General features: G+C 35.8%; 4 protein-coding genes across 4 annotated transcripts; 2 read left to right on the top strand and 2 right to left on the bottom strand.

Moving 5' to 3' along the window:
• The first annotated feature begins 767 nt into the window (after nt 1–767).
• On the top strand, nt 768–3883 carry slc37a4b (solute carrier family 37 member 4b). The gene is given in 9 exon segments (XM_042732030.1): nt 768–1140; nt 2051–2093; nt 2096–2143; nt 2175–2213; nt 2451–2610; nt 2701–2782; nt 3238–3366; nt 3489–3627; nt 3717–3883. Coding segments are annotated over 9 exon segments (960 nt in total). The 5' UTR covers nt 768–987.
• A 1579-nt stretch (nt 3884–5462) lies between these two features.
• On the top strand, nt 5463–6750 carry rps25 (ribosomal protein S25). Its single transcript, XM_042733019.1, has 5 exons — nt 5463–5596; nt 5905–5997; nt 6113–6296; nt 6484–6582; nt 6690–6750. Exons 1-4 carry the CDS (start codon nt 5594–5596, stop codon nt 6576–6578), a joined length of 375 nt encoding a protein of 124 aa, XP_042588953.1. The 5' UTR covers nt 5463–5593; the 3' UTR covers nt 6579–6582; nt 6690–6750.
• Nucleotides 6751–7548: 798 nt separating this feature from the next.
• On the bottom strand, nt 7549–13194 carry mipepb (mitochondrial intermediate peptidase b). Its single transcript, XM_042733018.1, is given in 9 exon segments — nt 7549–7788; nt 7882–7905; nt 7908–8118; nt 8231–8260; nt 8262–8330; nt 9215–9289; nt 9390–9499; nt 9599–9803; nt 13063–13194. Coding segments are annotated over 9 exon segments (927 nt in total). The 5' UTR covers nt 13180–13194; the 3' UTR covers nt 7549–7702.
• Nucleotides 13195–17273: 4079 nt separating this feature from the next.
• si:ch73-1a9.3 (non-histone chromosomal protein HMG-like) lies at nt 17274–20027 on the bottom strand. Its single transcript, XM_042733016.1, has 5 exons — nt 19784–20027; nt 17804–17830; nt 17666–17695; nt 17519–17554; nt 17274–17419 (listed from the first exon to the last, which is right to left on the bottom strand). The coding sequence occupies exons 1-5, from the start codon at nt 19799–19801 to the stop codon at nt 17303–17305; spliced, it is 228 nt and encodes a 75-aa protein (XP_042588950.1). The 5' UTR covers nt 19802–20027; the 3' UTR covers nt 17274–17302.
• Nucleotides 20028–22697: the final 2670 nt, after the last annotated feature.

Genomic DNA, 22697 nt, shown 5'->3' with positions numbered 1-22697 from the left:
AGTATATGCTTTTCAGCAGAAATTTAAACTGTGAAACAACTGTGGAACATAAGACAATGATTTGAATCAATATTAGAAATGGAACAGAAATTGCAAATAGTAAAGTGTACAAACTGTCTCTGAAGGTTGTTATCATTTTGTCTATAATTTGAAAGACAATAATAAATGTATTAGCATAACTTATATTAATTATAGTATCAAGGCAAAACACGGCATAATGCATTCTAAGTGCACCATCTAGTGGTTATAGTGCAATGATGGCCCACATCTGGCCAAATGACCCACAAATGGCCCGCATGGCACCACTGGACATGTAGGTCAGTTCAGCAATTAAAAACGTATACTTCTGGACCAGAACTATACGTTTTTAATTGCTGGACTGAATTGAAACTGAATTGAAGTTCTGGTGCTTTCTCTGATATTTCTCTTGAAATGCTGTAATTTCGAGTAAATTTAAAACTGCTCCACAAGTGCAATAAAATTCACAATATTACAGCTGAAGTTTATACAAATATGCCACTGAGGACCGCAAGAAGCCAAAAGCCCCCCCACCGCGCCATAAATGACAGGTTGGTAGCAAATCAGAAAATAGATTAGATAAGGAGCTCCTGTAATAGGATGTATTCTGAACGCGAAGCCCGGGCTGTTGGAGGTATATTTTATTCACTTATCCTTACATATGAAACCGTAAAGTAACATGAAACTGTCTAAACAATATATATACATATGTTTCCAGGTACATCATCCAACGGTCGCCCATCCAACTTTAAGGAACCTGGAGAGCTAAAAATACCATCCTTAGAAGTCAGAAATGAATTAGACCTTTGGATCAGTTTTTGAAAGTTTGTAAAGTTTCATCAGGAGAAAACTGTTTATCAGATCTGAAAGATTTTCATCCAGCACACTTTTTGGCCTTGATATTGCAGTTTTTTTTTTTTTTTTTTACATATTTAGCTTGTATTTATTAATAATTTTACAACTGCAATCATGGGAGCAGCTGGTTATGGATATCACCGCACGGTTATATTCATCTCAATGTTTGTGGGGTACATGCTGTATTACTTCAACCGAAAGACTTTCTCCAAAGCAATTCATTTCAGAACTTTTTGTTCATCACAGAATCTTGAAAAATGTTTCACAGTTTCCACAAAAATATAAATGTTCTCAACATTGATAATAATAAAAAATTTTCCTTGAGCACCAAAACAGCAATTTAGAATGATTTCTAAGGGATCATGTGACACTTAAGACTGGAGTAATGGCTGCCGAAAATTCAGCTTTGCATCACTGGAATAAATTATATTTGAAAATATATTTAAATAGAAAACAGCTCACAATATAACTGTTTAACTGTATTTTTTATCAAATAAATGAAAACTTGTGAAATGCAATGCAATATTTATTTGGCTGCTGCATGATTCTTAGTAAACCATGTCAGATCTGCAAAGCATCCAGAGGATTTCAGCCTTGATTTTTCCTGTTTGCCTGGAAGCACTTGTTGGTCTGCAACAAAATGAATGTCACTGAGTATTACATAAATTTCAGCGGATGATCAAATGTATAATGGTCATTAAAATGCATTGCTCTTGAATTTAAGGTTGACTTTAATGAACTAAATGTTATTTACTAGCATTTCAGATTGATTTGTGGATGTTTCGTAGTCCTTTTAGATGGAAAATGAATAAATAAATACAAAAATGTCTACAATCATAATTACTACACCAAACCCAAGTCCTGAAACTTGCATTTTTAGAATTTCTTTTAATTTTATGATGTTTTTTCACTTCAAGAACATCCCAAAAAGAGGTTTTATTTGCTTTATACAACATTTTTGAGCAGTTTTGACCTGTGTAGCTACATTGTCCATGCACCCTGGGTTTCATAAAGAAACTATAAACTTTTTCTAGAAATCTATCTTTTAAATACTAGTAAATAACACTAAAAAAATAATTTAAATAGCCGTTTTTACACTTTAACCTGTATTGACATTGTGTTATTGGTTTTCCATGAAAAGATTTATTAAAATGTCCTTGTACTGGCCTTGTTTCAGTGGTTTGACCGGTCTCAGTTTGGGACGTGGTGGGCCATCCTGAACCTGCAAGTAGTCTGGGACTCATCATCACTACAGTGCTGGTTCAGTTCAGTACAATATTTGGAGAATCATCGTGTCGATGTTGAGCCTGGCTCTAAAAAGGGCAAAGGGAAAAAGGGAGAAAAGAAAGCAATATATCATCCAGTTTTTTCATCATCTAGTTGTTTTCTAGTCTGTGGCTGGAGAGAAACATATTTTTGAAAACCATCACAGTATTATATTACATTTAGGAATATATTTGAATAGAAAACTCCAATCTTTTGAACGGTAGTGTATAAAATATGCTTGTTTTTATGTTATGCTGTTCACATTATGTATATTTGTTATTGGCTCTTAGAGTCTCCTCTCTTTTTTCCAGGCCCTAATGATGAAAGCAGTCTAAAAGAGTTCCTGCTGTCTCCTTATGTTTGGGTGCTGTCTGCTGGCTATCTGGTTGTGTTTAGAGTAAAGATCGCCTGCACTGACTGGGGTCAGCTGTTCCTCATGCAGGAAAAAGGCCAGTCTGCTATGATGGGTGAGTCTGGTACTCTCTGTTTATCATGAGCTTTTCTGTGTTTTTTATGGCCTATGTGAGGATGCTAACATGCTTGTTTATTTTCTACAAGCAGCTCATACATGAGTGCCCTGGAAGTCGGTGGGTTTTTTGGCAGCATTGGAGCTGGTTATCTGTCTGACAGGGCTGTGGCTAGGGTGGGTTCAATTTAAAGTAAAATACATTACAGAAATAGTTTATTCAAAAAAAAAACTCACCAAAATATAATCACTCAAATTAAAACCAATAAGTAAATGATTTTTTTCCTACAAACGAACATATTTGGAGAAATTTAGCATAACATCACTTGTTCACCAGTTGATCCACAGCAGTGAATGGGTGCCATCAGATTGAGAGATCAAACACCTGATAAAAACATCACAATAATCCACAGGTAATCCACATGTATCCAGTCTAGTCTTGTGAAGTGAAAAGCTGTATTTTAAAACAAACTCATCTACATCTTGGATGGCCCAAGGGTGAGTACATTTTCAGTAAATCTTAAAACTTGCATATAGGTGAACTATTCCTTTAATTTGGGATTCACAATTACCCTTAATTGCTATATTGGCACATTTTCATTATAGGATAAATTTGCAATTTATGAATAGAGATTATGTCATCTGTTAAACGGTGCTTTATTGTGTTGGTTAAATCATCATGTGTGGTTTCTCAGGAAGCACCACTATGGGTTTTGGCACTCCATCCAGTTTCAGTCCTCACTGGTGTCTCAGAGAAAGAGGTATATCCAAAAATTTACCACAATGATATTTTAATTAATTAGCCATCTTCAGTGTCTTTTTATTTATTTATTTATTTATTTTTGCTTTAATGGTGTCTCATACAACAATTTTTGTTCTACAGCTTTGAATTATTATTCTTGGTGCTGCATTTGGATTTTCCTCCTACAGACCAATTGCCTTTTTTGGGCTGATTGCAAGTGAAAGCACCCCCTCCAATTACTGTGGGACATCACATGCCATTGTAGCTCTGATGGCAAGTGGTAAATCTGCAGGAACTGTTTCATGACAAAATGCATTAAGATAAAATGTTCCATATAACCATAGCTGCCTGATTGTTGTTTTTGTTCAGTTGGTGCATTCATTGCTGGCCTGCCATTCAGCACCATTGCCAAACGGTACAGCTGGGACACGGCATTCTGGGTAGCAGAGGTCACCTGCGCTGTAACAACAGTTTGTTTCTTCTTTGTGCGTAACATGTGAACAAAAATGGGCCTCGTGGCTAAAAAGATGGACTAATTCTATTAAATATGATAATTTCAGAGAGCCCAGCCAATGTGACAGCACTCTGTTAGAAAATCTGTACTTAAAGGGATAGTCCACCCAAAAATTAAACATTCTGTCATAATTTACTCATCTTCATGTCATTCTAAACTTGTAGAACACAAAACAAGATATTTTGAAGAATTTGTGATGTATTGTATTTTTGTCCATACTAAGAAAGTTTGGAATGACGTGGGGGTGAGTAAATGATAAGATTTTTTATTATTATTTTTTGACTGTCCTTTTAAGGAATTCCTTTAATGTCAGTGTTACTGTTATATCTTTTTTTTTTCTTAATTAGATTTTTAACTTGCATTTAGATTATTATTTTTTTTTCTTAAAGGGATAGTTCACCCAAAAATGAAAATTTGATGTTTATCTGCTTACCCCCAGGGCATCCAGGGGACTTTGTTTCTTCAGTAGATTTTTAAATGAAACCGTTGCAGTCTATCAGTCTTACAATGGAAGTGGATGGGAATCACGGCTAAAACATACAAAACTAAAAAAAAAAAAAAAAAAAAAACATACACAAACAAAACCAAATTAAACCCTGTGGCTCATGATGATACATTGATGTGTAAAGACAAAACGATCGGTATGTGCAAGAAACTGAACAGTATTTATATAGTTTTTTTTTTTTTACTTCTGATTCACACAATGTCTGAACTGTTAGAAATGCACATAAGTTAAAGCCACCATAAAGCAAGAAGAAGACGCCTCACGCGCCTGCTGCTGAGAACGCGCTCAGTTCGAACAGTGAATCAGAGGTTAAAAAAAAAGATATAAATACTGTTCGGTTTCTTGCACAGACTGATTGTTTTGTGTCTTTACGCATCAATGTATCTTCTAAAATCATCCCATATGCTTAGCACCCCTGTAGAAACCGGGCGGGACAAGTGTAAATAGACACTGCAGGCTGAGGCTACATTCCAGAAAATCACTTGCTCACAGATATTTCAATAAAAATACTGCATAACCATGCCACGGCAGGCCATACTCAAAAAACTAACCAACCTTACCTTGAAAGACTGATGTCTAGACAGTCGTCTGGGTTTTGAATTGAACATGATGATAATTTCGTCGTAAACCGAATTTTCTGTTAGGTGGCTGTTTTATAAACATTTACGGGAGCTGCTAGTTGGAATCAAACAAACAGGACTTTTGGCGCGAAGAACGTAACATACTACTGGTAACGTCACTGGATGCTGCTTCTTCTTTTCTTTTTTAATGGCAGTTGGCACACTGAAGATGCTAATTAGCATATTAACGTTACTATTATCTGATGAAACAAATGACGACACAAATAACATTTAAAATACTGAAGAATTTAAACGTCAAATTGTATAATAAAAAATTTCAATCTGTATTCCTGTGGATCTGACAGGGTGGGAAAGCTGTCAGGCCCACTCGCAGATCCGCCCCTGCTTGTAACATTATACATTTCTTTAATATCACATTTAAAAACGGGTAAATAATGACACAATTTTTATATTTAGAGGAAAGTTGTGGTATAAAGTTTCCTCAGCTTTATATGAGAGCCGCGCACTCGCTCCAGTCCTGCAGGTGGTGACCGTGAACCACTGAGCGCAAAGACAGCACGCGCCGCACCAGACGAAGTGCACACAGACAAAGCGGACGTCCGCGTGCGCGACTTCCTTTCTCTTTCGCAGCTCGCGACGCCTCAGCATGGTGAGTGCTCGAGCGACTCCACAATGTTAGAAAAGATCACTTCTTACCCACTTCTCACGTGTAATAGCCGTATTATAACAGCTAAGCACTACGAATAAAATAATGAAGAATAATATAACCAATCCATAGTATGCCATTTCAGTGTTTTTGTATGATTATTGTGTGTGAAGTGTTACCGCATCGTGCGCGAGGCCTGAACACACGCGTACCGCATTACCACACATTGATTTATTAAAACTCTTGACCATGTAATTATTAAAAAACGCTGTTATTTATACAAGTGATTAAAGATTTCTGTAACTGTCTAGCCGCCCAAGGATACCAAGCAGAAGAAAGATGCGGGCAAGTCCAAAAAGGACAAGGATCCCGTTAACAAATCCGGAGGCAAAGCGAAGAAGAAGGTAAATAGTAAAGTTTTTTTTACATCATTTAAGAGACCCGTCAATCATTAACTGTGGTTTTATGCTGTAATTGCATGCATGGATTGTAATTGTACGTGTATTTGGTCTCGAGTAGAAGTGGTCCAAAGGAAAGGTGAGGGACAAGTTGAACAACCTGGTCCTCTTTGACAAGGCCACATATGACAAACTGTACAAAGAAGTTCCCAACTACAAGCTGATCACACCCGCAGTGGTCTCTGAGAGGCTGAAGATCAGGGGCTCGCTGGCCAGGGCTGCCCTGCTGGAGCTGCTCAATAAAGGTGAACATTTGATGCTCTAAAAGCGAATATGATTGATTCACAAACTGTTTGTGTACATCACATATGGCAGGGCTTCCAAAAACTTTTTTTTAGGTTAACACATTCACAGAACACTTCTTTTTTTTTTTTCTTTTTTTATGGTTTTTGAATCCATGATGGAGTGGCATTTTGCGTTTCTCATTGTCAGGTCTGATCAAGCTGGTGTCCAAACACAGAGCTCAAGTGATCTACACCAGAAACACCAAGGGCACAGATGAGGTAGCTCCAGAGAAGGAGGCATAACATGGTGATTATCAACTCATAACAGCTGATTTTCGTATTTGATGTCTTGTCAACTAATGTTGTTTCGTCTGCTGGTCTCCTGTATTGAATGCTTATTCATCTCTCTTACAGATCCCACCTAGGCTTGAGTTATGGTCTTTCGTATAGGTAAATAAACAACCACAAAATGAAACCTGTGTTTGTGCATTTCCTCAACAAAGTGAATATGTATCTATGTTGTGTTTGTACTTGTTACACAATTGAGAATGTATATTGTGGATTATGTTCTTAGTTTGAACCCTTTAGAAACAAAGCTTAATTTCTCCCAATTAATACATATACCAGATCATATATCTTTAGCATACTGCTTTTCAAAGATAAAATTGGTTAGGGGGTTTTATTAAAATGGTAATTTTAGACAAGCAGGCCATTTTCAAGTTGTATAATGCTATACATATTTGCCATAACTTAAAACATCTTTCATCTGTATGCTTGTGTAATTTTGTTTGTAATTAAGTAAAAATAAGAGGGACGGTATGTTTTAAAGCAAGATTATCTTAGCAAAAATATCATTTTGACAGCTCATTTTACGTTGCACTGTTTCCTGAACCTGGGAGAGAAGACTACAATTCTGTATGTTTTCAGGAATTTTCCACTGATGATTCAGGCATTTGCAGAGTAGCGCTTGTTGTTTGTTTCTCCGATCACAGATGCAGACATGGTTTTATGTTTATGCAACGTGATACACAATGCATAAAAAGACATTATAAGTCATTATAATTAGTAATTATGACCTCGTTTGTGATGTGTTTTATTTTTTTTTTTGTCTCATTGCGCTTTAATATGGCTTCACACACTATGGTAAGGGGTGTAACATTTCTGTCACGCGCTTGAGGTATTCGGCCAATCACAACGCACTGGATAGCTGGCCAATCAGAGCACACAGGAGTAACACTAATGAACAGTATGTGTAAAATAATGTTTATACGGGTTGAGGTTAAAAAAAAACATATTGCATTACACCAAATACACAAAACAATGTTCTTTTTTAGCAATGTCATATGACCCCTTTAAAGGCAGTAAGACATTAGGGAAGAGGTTATACCCAGTGTATGAGACTGAATAAATAACAAGGATCTTTCATTTCATCTACTAAGATGGGGATTTACATCGAGGTCTAACACTAGTGCATCAACAAAGTCTTCAATGGTAGGGGTTTTCTGTAGCATTCCTGAGAATCAAAAATTAGAATCTGAATATTTACTCTTAAGATCAACAGTTATTGAGGTCTTACAGAAAATGTAATTACAAGTGTTGGTTTTACCTTGGACCATCAGCATAGGCTCTTTCCATGAGCGAGCATCTCTCTGCGGTAACACTCTGCAAATGACAGTCTCCTTTTTAATTAGACCAGACATATAGTACTACACATATTTTATGTTTTGAAGGGGTCCTGTAGGAAGCACTGCCTCCACACCATCGAGGCAACTGCCCTGGACATGAGGTAGGAGTAATATTTAGCACCATAGCCAACCAGGTGACTAAATCTCAGCTGCCAAGCCTACATCATCAGAGAATATATAAGATAAACATTTTATTTTTAACATTATGCGTAAAAATTATAATTAGACATTAACAAAAATCAACAATTAAAAATTCAACTTCACACCCACTATGTCATTAGCATATGGTAAGATTTCTCTTGAGGATGTCAGTGGTTGATCTGTATTGTGGTATTCCATGATAAACCTGGTCCGAAGCTGCATAGAAAATCTGTAAAGAGAAGTGTTGCAGAAAAAAACAATCACTAGTAGACTTAATATATTAAGTCTACTGTATCATATTTGTTAGTTTTAAGGCCTCTTAATTATCAACATGGTCAAAACATGAAGTACGCAAAAACCTGTTTCTACTACATGCCTTCTTTCATCTGATTTATAGTTCATACTTTAAGTAAAAGGCCTTTTAGTATAGTTTACTGGTCATGGCTCACGAGTATTTTTGCTGTGAATTCTTTACTGAATCTTATAAATTTGATATTGCTAGTAATATTTTAATATGAACATTAACTGGACTGAAGCAAATTGGGTATAAATTACAACTTAGGTGTATATATGATTATCCATAAACTATTCATTTTTCTTCAAAAAATTGTGTAAAAATACATGAGACTTGAAACTTGAAATGTGTTCATCTCTCAATCATCACTGTATTGCATTGCATTGTATGTTTTGTTCCCCACAATAAAAATCTACTTATCTTTGATCATGAACTAAGCTTTTAAATATCATAAGACATATCATTGGAAAATATTTAGTGATAATGATATTTATATGTAATTTAAGCAAGTAGCCTGCTATTATAAAGTCTCATTCATTTACATTACAAGGTATCAGAATTTCATATTTATTTTTGGCCATATAAATATAAACAACTGCACCAAATTGCATGTTTCTGTTCAGTTTGGGCTTGTAAATAAAATGTAGATGTTTTTTTTTTTTTTTTCATCCTTGAGTGTCCCATATTATATGAGCCATAAAAGCCTGATGTATCTACTCAACTATAGTTCACATCCCACAATTACTCCTGACTCATTAAAGCTGACTATATTCACACCAGCACAATAAATCTCCATCACAGATATGTGTTTTTAGTACCTGTAGCTGAGTATCAGCAGCACTACAAACCCACTTAGACTCAAATAAACGGGACACTAAGCTCTCCGGAAGAGGCTGGAGAGAACAAAAGACAGATGTTACATCAACATGCAGTTCTTCTGATGGGGTTCAGATACACAGACAATCTCTGAAGCATGCACGTGCACAAACCTACCTCTCCAGTCTGATAATGTCGCGCAAACTGGCTCAAAACTCGATAATCTGAGGCGAAATACTCCATCAGAATGGACGGGACTTCAGCAAAGTCTGTGGAGCACCTGGTTCCTGTACAGATACATACATTAAATTCAGTTATTTGTCATGTAAATTCAATTTATGTGTAAACACCAAATAACCCTGAATATTAAGTTAACTCGGTCTGACCTGTGACGTGCTGATAGTGTGTCCTGCCTAACATGGAGTGCATGGCATGTCCCATCTCATGGAAGAGGTTCTCCACCATAGAAGGGGTAAGCAGAGATGGGGTTCTGCCACTGGGTGGAGGTAAACTCAGCATCAGCACCACAACAGGCAGCTGGTAAACACCATCATCCCTCAGCCGCCCACCGTGGATGGTGAAGTGACAATCCTGCCATATATGGAAATAGTATGTTTACAGATACTAATAAAGCAATATATATTTTTTAATTTTTCCAAAATATAGAAATAAACGCCCATTTCTGATATAGATTTTTTTTAAAGTGACTTTTTATCTCACAATTCTGACTTTATATCTTTCAATTCCAAATTAAAAAGTCAGAATAGTGAGAAATATATTCAGAAATGGCAGAATATAAAGATATTATCTTTATTTAATTGCCTTTAATTACCACAATTACCTTTTTATTTCAACAGAACCACATGAAAGAAATGAATATGTTTATTCAGCAAGGATGCATTCAATTGATCAAAAGTGACAGTAAAGTAATTTATGTAGTTCAAAACTTTCAATTTTAAATAAATGCTGCTCTTTTGATCTTTCTATTCATCAAAGAACTGAAAAATATATGTCTGTTGTATATTAATGTACATACAGTATAATGTATATGTAGCTGCACAACTGTTTTCAACATTGATAAGAAGATAAATGTTTCTTGAGCAGCAAATCAGCAAATTAGAATGATTTCTGAAGGATCATGTTACACTGAAAACTGCTGAATTTGAGCTCTAACATTACAGGTACAAATTACCTGATAAAATATTTTAAAATAGAAAAACTGTAATAACTGTAACTGTAATAACTGTAAATAATATTTTAATATTTTAACTGTAATGATACTTTACTTGATCAAATAAATACAGCCTTTGTGATCCTAAGAGCCTTCTTTCAAAAACACTGACAAGTCTTACCGATTCCAAATTTTTTTTTATCTCAAACACAGTTTTGAGTCCCAATTACCTTTTTTATTTGTTATTCTTGGCACCGAAAAAACTGTGAGATGTTAAAAGGATACTCCACCCCAAAATGAAAATGTTGTCATTAATCACTTACCCCCATGTCGTTCCAAACCCGTAAAAGCTTAGTTCGTCTTCGGAAAACAATTTAAGATATTTTGGATGAAAACCTGGAGGCTTGAGACTGTCCCATAGACTGCCAAATAAATAAGAGTGTCAAGGTCCAGAAAAGTATGAAAGTCATCATCAGAATACTCCATCTGCCATCAGACGTGCAATCTGGGTTATATGAAGCGACAGGAACACTTTTTGTGAGCGAAGAAAACAAAATAATGGCTTTATTCAATAATTCCTTTGTCAACCGTCTCCTCTGTGTCTCTTCATATCACCGTATGCTGCGTATGCTCTTCTGTATCATTCGCGCCACAAGGATGGGCGGTTTTATTTCAAATCAAAGCTAAATACACGTAGAAACAGCGCATCCTTGTGGCATCCTTGTGTTACTTCAGTGTCACACAATCTTTCAGAAATCTTCCTAATATGCTAACTTGCCACTCACTGTTATTATATCTCTGTTAAAAACAGTTGTTTCTTAATATTTTTTTAATATTAATATTAATATTAATATTTTCAGGATTTATTTAAATTAGAAATGTCTTTACTGTCACTTTTGATTAATTTCATGCATCTTTACGGAACACAACTATTAATTTCTGTCCCTAAACTTTTGAATGGCATTTGTCGTATACATGTGTGTATATGGTCATTTCATTTCACCAATATTATGTATATCCAATTTAATTATATACAGGTGCTGGTCATATAATTAGAATATCATCAAAAAGTTAATTTATTTCACTAATTCCATTCAAAAAGTGAAACTTGTATATTATATTCATTCATTACACACTGACTGATATATTTCAAATGTTTATTTCTTGTAATTGTGATGATTATAACTGACAACTAAGGAAAATCCCAAATTCAGTATCTCAGAAAATTAGAAAATTGTGAAAAAGTTCAATATTGAAGACACCTGGTGCCAAACTCTAATCAGCTAATTAACTCAAAACACCTGCAAAGGCCTTTAAATGGTCTCTCAGTCTAGTTCTGTAGGCTACACAATCATGAGGAAGACTGCTGAATTCACAGTTGTCCAAAAGACGACCATTGACACCTTGCACAAGGAGGGCAAGACACAAAAGGTCATTGCAAAAGAGGCTGGCTGTTCACAGAGCTCTGTGTCCAAGCACATTAATAGAGAGACGAAGGGAAGGAAAAGATGTGGTACAAAAAAGTGTACAAGCAATAGGGATAACTGCACCCTGGAGAGGATGGTGAAACAAAACCCATTCAAAAATGTGGGGGAGATTCACTAAGAGTGGACTACAGCTGGAGTCAGTGCTTCAAGAACCACTACGCACAGACGTATGCAAGACATGGGTTTCAGCTGTCGCATTCCTTGTGTCAAGCCACTCTTGAACAACAGACAGCATCAGAAGCGTCTAAAGACAAAAAGGACAGGACTGCTGCTGAGTGGTCCAAAGTTATGTTCTCTGATGAAAGTAAATTTTGCATTTCCTTTGGAAATCAGGGTCCTAGAGTCTGGAGGAAGAGAGGAGAGGCACACAATCCACGTTGCTTGAGGTCAAGTGTAAAGTTTGCACAATCAGTGATGGTTTGCGGTGCCATGTCATCTGCTGGTGTTGGTCCACTGTGTTTTCTGAGGTCCAAGGTCAACGCATCCGTATACCAGGAAGTTTTAGAGCACTTCATGCTTCCTGCTGCTGACCAACTTTATGGAGATGCAGATTTCATTTTCCAACAGGACTTGGCACCTGCACACAGTGCCAAAGCTACCAGTACCTGGTTTAAGGACCATGGTATCCCTGTTCTTAATTGGCCAGCAAACTCACCTGACCCTAACCCCACAGAAAATCTATGTGGTATACTGAAGAGGAAGATGCGATATGCCAGACCCAAGAATGCAGAAAAGCTAAAGGCCACTATCAGAGCAACCTGGGCTCTCACAACACCTGAGCAGTGCCACAGACCGACTCCATGCCACGCCGCATTGCTGCAGTAATTCAGGCAAAAGGAGCCCCAACTAAGTATTGAGTGCTGTGCATGCTCATACTTTTCATGTTCAAACTTTTCGGTTGGCCAAGATTTCTAAAAATCCTTTCTTTGTATTGGTCTTAAAAAGTAATATTCTAATTTTCTGAGATACTGAATTTGGGATTTTCCTTAGTTGTCAGTTATAATCATCAAAATTAAAAGAAATAAACATTTGAAATATATCAGTCTCTGTGTAATGAATGAATATAATATACAAGTTTCACTTTTTGAATGGAATTAGTGTCAGCATTGTACAGAATCAATCCAAAACAGCCACATATACAACCTGAAAATATCAGCATTGTACAGAATCAGTCAAGAGCAGACAGCTGTACCTGGTGAGGTTTATCAAGTCTGCGGAAGAAATCACAGTAGATGTATCCCAGCACTCCCTCTGTTTCATGGACCACAGCCTGCTGGCAGCACAAGAAACAGTAAATACAGCTGCCCATCTACATTAATACATCTGTGAGTGACCGACAGTTGGTCTTGAAAACTGAGCACACAAAGATGGAGGAGAGAATTAACAAGTTAGAATGATTTCTGAAGGATCATGTGCCACTGAAGACTGCTGAACTTTAGCTCTAACATTACAAGTATAAATTATAAATCAAATATTTTTAAATATTGTAATATTAAATATATATATATATATTTAAATATTTTAAGATAAAATATTTTAAAACAGAAAACAATTATTTTAAACGGTAATAATATTTTACATTATTACTATATTTTTGATCAAATAAATGAGCCATTGAAATCTGCCTGCAATGAAACAAGAATCACAGTTTATGTTATGCCAACACAGAATTCTGAGTTGATATTTTGCAATTCTGAGTTTATATCTCAATATATATATATATATATATATATATATATATATATATACATCACAATTCTGAGCTTATATTTCAATTCACAATTCTGAGAAAAAAAAAGTCAGATCTGCAAGACAAACTCTGGAGTTTAAGTCTCACAATTCAGACTTTATTTCTTGTAATTCTGAGTTTACATCTCGACAATTTTTTTTTTTTTGGTTGTTTTTTTTTCTGCCACAGATTAAAAAATAAAAAGGTAATTGTCACTTTTAATCTCAAAATTCAGTCTTGTGGGTTTATATTTCCCAATTGCGAGTTTATATCTCGCAATTCTGAGTTGATATTTTGCAATTCTGAATTTATATCTAAAAAAAAAAAATAAAAAATTGGCAAAATCAGATTTACAAGATATCAATTTAGAACTGTGAGATAAAAAGTCAGAATTCAAAATTGTGAGATAAAAGCCACAATCACCTCTTCTTCTTCTTTTTTTAATTCCGTGGTGGGTTTCCATATATCTGTCATGCCAATACAAATTAAATACTATAAAAATATATATCACAATACTGTAACAATAAATTTAAATAAAAAATATACAAAATTATATAATTTAACTCAAAATATTTTATAAAAAACTTTATCAAAAATAAATAGAAAAATGTATTTAAAAATAAAAACTTTATATATGCTTTATTTAAAAAACAAACAATCACTTATATAGAAAGACAGATACGTTTGCCTAAATTATTTTACTGTTAAAGTACATGTATATTAGAAACGATTACAAAATTCTTTTGATAATATATTATAAAAGTCTCACCACATTTTTCTGTAAATGTTCAAATCGTTGGTGCTGAACATTAAACGCTGCTCCGACAGCAGACCATGTGTTGACGCTGCGTCTGTAGAGCGCGTGCGAGCGCTGCAGCAAGAGTCACGAGCCGCGCATCACTGAACACCATCACACACACACACACACACACAACACTATTTAATATATCAGCATAAGCTCCTGAGAAAACGCACTCAAAAAAAAACAAAAACACAATTAATTAACAAAATATTACCAAAACATAAGTAATTAGCCTAACTAACGTTTCCCAGTTTGTAAATATGCGGAGATCGGCTGTGGCTTGGGATTTCACCTCTCGTGCGAACACCCCAGTTAGATTTCATTTCAGCACTTGATCTGACAAATGCCTTGTGCAAAATCAATGAGTCAATCAAGGACAAACAAGTTCCCTTATTTCCTCATGTTTTATGTAAGTCTCCTGTACAGATATGTTTGTTTTTCATCTCTTTGACAAATGTTCATAAGGGATTCTAGCCAACAGCATTAGCTTTACAAACCAACATTAGAAATAGCAGGAATGTGGCACTAAGCACAAAGCTATGACACTCCCTTGCCTTAAGCTGAAGTGTGTTAGAATATAAACAAAAACCTTTATGGCAAACGTTTTCTAGGTCATCACAGTCAGAGAAAGTTTGGGTGGGGTCTGGGGTTAAGATCACACATGGTGGGCAACTGCTCATCCATTTATCTTATTAGACATTTTCTCTGTTTTTGTGTAGGAACAGAGTGACTGTTGATGTCACATCCTGTGCCAACAGGTGCTGTTTATGAGCGTGGATCCATCTGCCTCACATCTGATTTGGTAATTTAAGATACTCATAGGTACAAGGCTGTTTTTGAGTAATAACATGTAAATGGGTTTGTGCATGTGCATATTCATCTGTCATATTAAATGAATAAAGTATGAGAAATAGACCAGTCATAGATATAAACTTGCTGCCACTGCATTTATATCTTTACACATAAACAACTTTTATTAGATAAAAATAAAAACTGTCAGAGTACTGTCAGACCCATCAAAATACAACCTGAAATGTTCTTGAAAGGAACTGAAAAGCAGATCTTCGAATAGGCCTACTTGTGGAATGATTACTCTCCATACCAAAGAAATGTAATTTTAGCTAAAAAAGGAATTATTTTGACATAAAATAACAAATACATATTACTTTTGTTCATAGGCTACATACAGATGAATAAATGTTTTACCTGAAACAAACTTCTAGACATCTAGTCATGAAAAAGTAGAAACGTGCAAATTAAGCACAAAAATCAACAGACTAACTAAAAGTTCTGTAGTAAAATATTCTATATTTGAGCATGTACCATGGTAATACCAGTATAACTTTAATATCAATGAGATACTATTGTAGTTTCATAAATATTTGTATATTTTGTTCTATATATATATATATATATATATATATATATATAGTATATATATATATATATAGTGTGTATATCTAATATATATAATATATATATGTGTGTGTGTGTATATTCTGTTATCTGTTATATATATATATATATATATATATATATATATATATATATATATATACATTTAAAATTTGTTTTCAGTAACAACTATGGTTTTAGTGACTGTAATAACCCTATGTAATACAATGGTATTATTTGAAATATACCATGGTACATAATCACCCAGTTGAATATATCAATCTTTTAAAACAATGCAAGTATAACTACACCTACAGTAATGAATGTAACTTCAAAAATCAAATGTATAAAACCATAACACAACTGAACCATAATATTGGCTTGTTTTATCGAACCATACCACACAGAGATACATCTATAAACAATGATCAAAAGAAACTGTACATTTATACTTGATATCTAAGTCCCACAAAAATAATGCTACTGCTGGTCAGAACGCTTTACAACTAAAGAGATTTTACACGTAATGACTCGTTTGTCTCGAATTTTCCATTTGAAAAATGCTAAAGAATATCAAACAATCCATAGATATTCATACAAATTCATCCAACGTCTCCAAAACACAAACATGACTAAAATCGACTCCGAGCCCCAAAAATCTTTTTCACAGCAGTTTTACAAATTTATTGCGGTACTATCACAGAAGAGACAAAATCAATACACACGAAGCACAGGCCTGACATGAACTCCAGTACTAGAGAAACTGTTTATTTAGCAGAAATGATTATGGAGAACTGCAGTTAACATATGGAACACAACTTACAAACGTTCTACAAGTAATCTTTCGCATTATAAACAATAAACAATGAGTTATTTGCCCACCCCTCCCACCCCAAACACACATTACAGGTTACACACACACAAAACATACCCAAAACAATCCCATCCATTCAAAACAACACATAGAGCCAATGGAATGTTAGTCATTCGGACAAGCTCGGTAAGATGTCCAGCTGTCTGTGTAAACGACATGCCCACAACCTTCCCCTCTACCTCACACTTTGAAAGCGAGAGCAGAGAGGGGGGGGAAAAAAACGCCTGTCGACATTTACGATGACGGTAGTTTTTTCTGCCCAATGTAAAAATGCTGGATATGATGAAATCACTTTCAAAATGTTTCTTTTCTTCCATAAAAAATGTGTCTCTACAATCAAACTACTAAAAAACCTGCCTTTAGAAAATAGTAGATAAAAATATTCCCCTGAATTGTACAAGAAAAGAGGTACAGGGAGTGCTGGTAAAAGATGAGACCCCGGCAAAGTTATTCCCCGTCTTCTCCCTTCTTGAAGCATTCTACTTTATCCAATTAGTTACTTTTTAGGTTTTATATGGAAGATTTGCCAGTATATGACTTGGTCAGCTTTTGTTTCTCCGTTTTCTGCGGGCACCTCCTCTTCTTATTTAGTTACTTTTTAGGTTTTATATGGAAGATTTGCCAGTATATGACTATGTTACCTCTTCGTCAGCTTTTGTTTCTCCGTTTTCTGCGGGCACCTCCTCTTTCTTCTCCTCCTCCTTGGGCTCCTTGGGTTCCTTTGTTTTCTTAGGCTTGGCAGCCGCCTTCTACAATGTGTTAAATTCATTTTTAATATTATTGCCAAGTTATAATTTAGAACTTCATCTAGGCTTTTATCGTTCTTTTTAATTAAAGACTTTTGTTACCTTTGGCTTAGGCTCTGCCTTTGGGGGTGCCGGTTTCTAAAAATGAAGACGTTATAGTACATCAATTAATAAATAGAGTATATAAATAATTGCCATATCTGTTGAATGAATGAGAACTTTATATAAAAGTAGAACATGAATACTCACATTTACCAACCTCTCCGACCTTCTTTTAGGCTGCAAAGTAATAACAAGTTTAAAACATGTACCTTATTCAGATGCAATAAAATATTTATTTTATTATTAAACTTTATTTCCGTGCAATAAGAAGTGAGATCTGCTTACCTCAGTGACTTCAGCATCATTGTTCGCCTATTGGGAAAGAAAAAAAAATTATTCTCAAGTCCATCAGTGTAATTTATAACAGATGCATCTTTATAACGCAAGATTTATGTAGAAAATTGCAATAAATAAATAAAATTTAGCTAAAACGTCTAGCTCATCAGGGAATTGTATAAATTTCATTTATTTTTGATTCTGATTCCTCCTTAACAAATCTTTTAGTACTTTTGAGAAGACGTATTTTGAGGGAAAAACAGAATATTTCTTCAAATGAGATAAGTTCAGGTTTTAACAGAAGAGAAATCAATTTAATACAACTGCAGAAGATGTTTACAGACTTTTCATAGACTTTACATAATTCTAGAGGCCAGACAATAATTGGTTAAAATACCAAAACAAACAAAACACGTGGTACCAGATCTCCTTCACTTATTTATTTTAATAAAACATTACTTATTAAAAATCATGCCATAATTCGAATAAAGCCACGTTGGCATGAATAACCAGTCAGTAAGTTCCTACATAATTTAAACGAGCTATAAGTACAACATAACACAGAAGCAGTTCTTGATTCCTTTCCAATCGGACATGACCAAAGTAAATAACTAGTGGTTTCGAAAGTGAATCAGTTTATCAACAACTGTGAATTTAGTAACCGCCCTAATTGATTTATTAGATTCATTAGCTAATAAAAACCATTCCATAGAGAACTGGAATAATAGTTGTATATTATTGATTCACTAAGAAAGAGTCGGCTTATTTAAAAAGAATCGGATCATTTGAGTCATTCGTTTGGGGCTCGTACGTATCATACTTTAAAAAAAACACTCAAAAACACACACACGAATCGGATCATGAGTCATTTGCTCGGGGTTCGGACATGGTTGCTCTGCGTTTCGTACTGTGAGTGGATTATTTTTTAAAGTAACGACTCTCAAACACACAGACAGCAATTCATCAATGTTTATGTCCTGCTTCCGTTCTCCAATACTGTGCTGCTCGGTCCATTTTTATTGCACTCTTGCGCGCCTCCGCCCCCTTCACGCACACCGACTCATTCAACGCTGATTAATGGAGATTTGCTCTCGCCCCGTCGACCCCGCTTCATGACATTCCCGCCATTCGCTTTCAAACACAACATCCCGAGATGCACAGCCGAGAGAAAAAAAAAACACTACAGAATATACCAGAATAATAGGAAACACCAAACAGTGGCGCTATGATGTGCAAGAATACCGCCATTGCATAATCTTGCACTTGCACGATCAAATATATCGAGACGCAATCATGCACTAAAACCCTAATGCACGAATTAAATCCCTAATACACAACTATGATCTGCAGGATAAAATATTGCACCGTCTGTCACTGTGTTTTCAGACCCCAAGCGAGTTTAAATCATCGGGGTTGTAAGGGCAGCCATGACACTTAAAACCTCGAGCCTTTACAAAGACATTTACGTGCAATTACAGCAAACCCCACTAAAATAAAAACTGCACGAGACAGATAAATACATAAATATTCCATGCAACAATTTGATTTGATGCCCTGCGCGCGACAGCCTTCAGGTTGCGCGACTGTATAAGCTGCACATAAACGGAAACTAATATCGTTACACCCCCTTTGTCTGATGCATGTAGACAGAGACTTCATCTATTTGTAAACAAAAACACGACACATACACATGCACAAATTATACTCCACATCCCGCTCATGCATGAAAATTAATCTGGTTTTTAATTAACGATAGAGAAAAAAAATCTCAGTCTCGCGCTCTCAAATCAAAACACGCGTTTATTAAAACAAGAATATGCAAACAAAAATGCACGAATACTTCTGCAATTGGATACAAATGAGCACATTTGCATGCAAAGTGCACTATTGCACATGCACTATTCTTTTGATTGCTCTTTTGCTTTTTTAAACTGCATGTTATATTAAAGATGGTGCCTCGATAAATTAGGAAACCAATGCGCTACTTACTTTGCTCCTTTTAGGCATGGCTGTGGGTTTGTACAACACGCAAAAACCAAAGCGGTTAAAAATGCAAGATGCACGGATTTAACGCTAAAAAACAGTCGACACTGTGTGTTGAGCTCGGTTAAAGATTCACACAGTAAGCTTGAGCACAGTATAGGAACACGTTAACGCTCGTCCGAAACAAAAACCTGCTCAAACCGGATTGGATTCTCCTCCTCCTCCTTCTTCTTCCCTATTCAATTCATCACTGGCCGACCTGACAGCGAATTTTCGATTCCCACTATGGCGAAGCCCCATCTTATGAATATTAATGACACATTGATGACGCGACCTGGCAACCTTCCGTGAGCGTCCAGTCACTTACCTTGATTAATATTCATGAGCCATGCCATACTGATAGTAGGATTCGCTCATTGGCCAGCAGACTAGCGTCCCCTTGCCAACGACTGCCTTTAAGCCAATCAGAATTAACGCAATTTTGCTCATTTAATATTCATAAGCCACGTCTTCACCATAGTAGGATTATCGAATCCGAGTCTCCGCCTCCTGCTCCCGGTGATTGGCCTGCGGAGACTCACTGCACATTTTCAAATCATAGCAAGATACCCGTGTGGACACTTTTGCATGCCAATCAGTTGGTATATTATTTGTTTTTGCAATGACTTTGAGCTGGTGAAGGGAGATTTTGGGTTTTTGCGCAATCTAATGCTTTTGCTTTTTTTTTTTTTTTTTTTCTATGGTTTCCAGATGTGTGCAAGTTATTTTAGGAGCCGGATTTGAAAGGGGCCTTGGCTCAGAGCTGCTGGGCCCCGCGTGCGTGCAAAGGTTTTGCAGGAGAAAATGGCGACTGTGCACAGAAAACATTTCACACTTTGGTGTCACCCCACAACATGTTTGCCGTACCTTCTTCTTCCCTGTTCAATTCATCACAGGCCGACCTGACACCGAATTTTCGCTTTCCACTATGGCGAAGCCGCAGCTCATGAATAATAATTAGATAGTGATGACGTTACTTGGTAACCTTCCTTGAGCGCCCAGTCACCTACCTTGATTAATATTCATGAGCCATGCCATGCCGATAGTAGGATTCGTTCATTGGCCAGCAGACTAGCGTCCCCTTGCCAACGACTGCCTGTAAGCCAATCAGAGTGAACGCAATTTTGGTAATTTAATATTCATAAGCCACGTTTTCACCATAGTAGGATTATCAAATCCGTCTCTCCGCCTCCTGCTCCCGGTGATTGGCCTGCGGAGACTCACTGCACATTTTCAAATCATAGCAAGATACCCGTGTGGACACTTTTGCATGCCAATCATTTGGAATATTATTTGTTTTTGCAATGATTTAGAGCTGGCGAAGGGATATTTTGTTGGTTCTGTCGATTTAAAAATGTTAGGAAATACAAATTCAAATTCCCATTTTTAATTTCCATGCGATTAGATCATAAATCTTGCGCAATCTAATGCTTTTGCTTTTTTTTTTTTTTTTTTTTATGGTTTCCAGATGTGTGCAAGTTATTTTAGGAACCGGATTTGAAACGGACCTCGGAGCTGCTGGGCTTTTAAAGCCCCCGTGTGCGTGCAAAGGTTTTGCAGGAGAAAATGGCGACTGTGCACAGAAAACATTTCACTTGTGTCTCACCAACAACATGTAGCCGCTGCTGAATCGACAGCGCAAAAATGGTGCAAAACAAATCTAGTTGCAGTTCTCCAGTGCATTTTTAAATAATTTGTTTAGGTATTTTGTTTTTGCTTTCAGTGTGAAAATTATGTAAATATTAATAAGTGAAAAAATCCATGTTATACAAAAACTAACACTTGAATTTATATCACAGAATTTAAGGCCAAAATTGTACTTAAACACCAGAAAGGAAATAAAAGAACCAGAACACAGCATTTTGACAAATAATAAAGACAAAAATAATAGCAATAATAATCATATATTCATAAGAAAGAGAGAGATAGACAAGAGAATTCTTAAAATAGAGATTTCCAGACTTGGAAAGTGATGGAAATGTAATAAATTGTAAAAATCCTTGGATATTTCTATAGTAAAAAATAAAAATAATAATAATCAGAATGCTGAATCCTCCATTTGGTCACATTTAATTATTTTGGTAGAATTCTGTATAGATTTATTAAGTAGCATACTAATTATATATTAAGTAGTAGTATAGTATATTAAGTAGTATGTTATATATTAAGGAGCTATAAGTTTTTCAAATGTAAATAATTATAATCTCCCCATTTGTGAATATCACATGCAGATGTTATGTTTTGCTAGGTGACGCTTTTCCAAAAATGGTGCTCTGAAATATGTCATAGACATATCATACACTTAATATATTATATATATCAAATACTCTTCATGGTTCCTTGAAGCACACTGGCTACTATATCTTGAGTTTGCTATATGATTCTTTTGAGCTTATAAAAGTCTTGATGTTACACTACAGGTTCTTCTTGTGAAGATCTCGTTACAACACCAGAACATAAATAGTTAGTTCTACATATATATAGTATAAAATTGATTTGTGGACCTTAAAAAGTTCTCCTATGGCATGTGTTTATTAAGCCTTTTCAGTTATAAGTGTAACGTTTACGTCTTAGGTCCTCATTTTAGAGGCTCCTGTGGTTCGTGGTCCACATCATGATCAGTCATGTCTTCAACCACATGGCTATCTCCTTATCAGACCCATGCGATTTCACAACCAGATCATAGCAACTCCCACCTCGCTGATCCCCTCCCCCATGAAAACATTAAACCCCCTTCTATAGGCAGCTCTTTCTGGCGGGAAAGTCCTGCTCATGAAGTTTTCCCATGTCTGTATATGTTCCTGCAGGACTGGGATGGGGGTGGGCGTAGTAGGTGTGGCTGCCGAGTTGCAGATAACAGGTCACATTTGAGGACTGTTGC

The sequence above is a fragment of the Cyprinus carpio genome, chromosome B10 (assembly GCF_018340385.1).
Source record: "Cyprinus carpio isolate SPL01 chromosome B10, ASM1834038v1, whole genome shotgun sequence".
In the NCBI taxonomy this organism is placed as follows: Eukaryota; Metazoa; Chordata; class Actinopteri; order Cypriniformes; family Cyprinidae; genus Cyprinus; species Cyprinus carpio.
This window is presented reverse-complemented; position numbering and strand designations above follow the sequence as displayed.

Bases quoted from the DNA above. Each gene is read 5' to 3' on its own strand.
- si:ch73-1a9.3 (XM_042733016.1), bottom strand. The intron at 17,696-17,803 runs GTAAGCAGATCT...ATTACTTTGCAG, and splicing joins ATGATGCTGAAGTCACTGAG to CCTAAAAGAAGGTCGGAGAG. The intron at 17,420-17,518 runs GTAACAAAAGTC...AACACATTGTAG, and splicing joins AGGCAGAGCCTAAGCCAAAG to AAGGCGGCTGCCAAGCCTAA.
- rps25 (XM_042733019.1), top strand. The intron at 5,998-6,112 runs GTAAATAGTAAA...GGTCTCGAGTAG, and splicing joins GAGGCAAAGCGAAGAAGAAG to AAGTGGTCCAAAGGAAAGGT. The intron at 6,297-6,483 runs GTGAACATTTGA...TCTCATTGTCAG, and splicing joins GCTGGAGCTGCTCAATAAAG to GTCTGATCAAGCTGGTGTCC.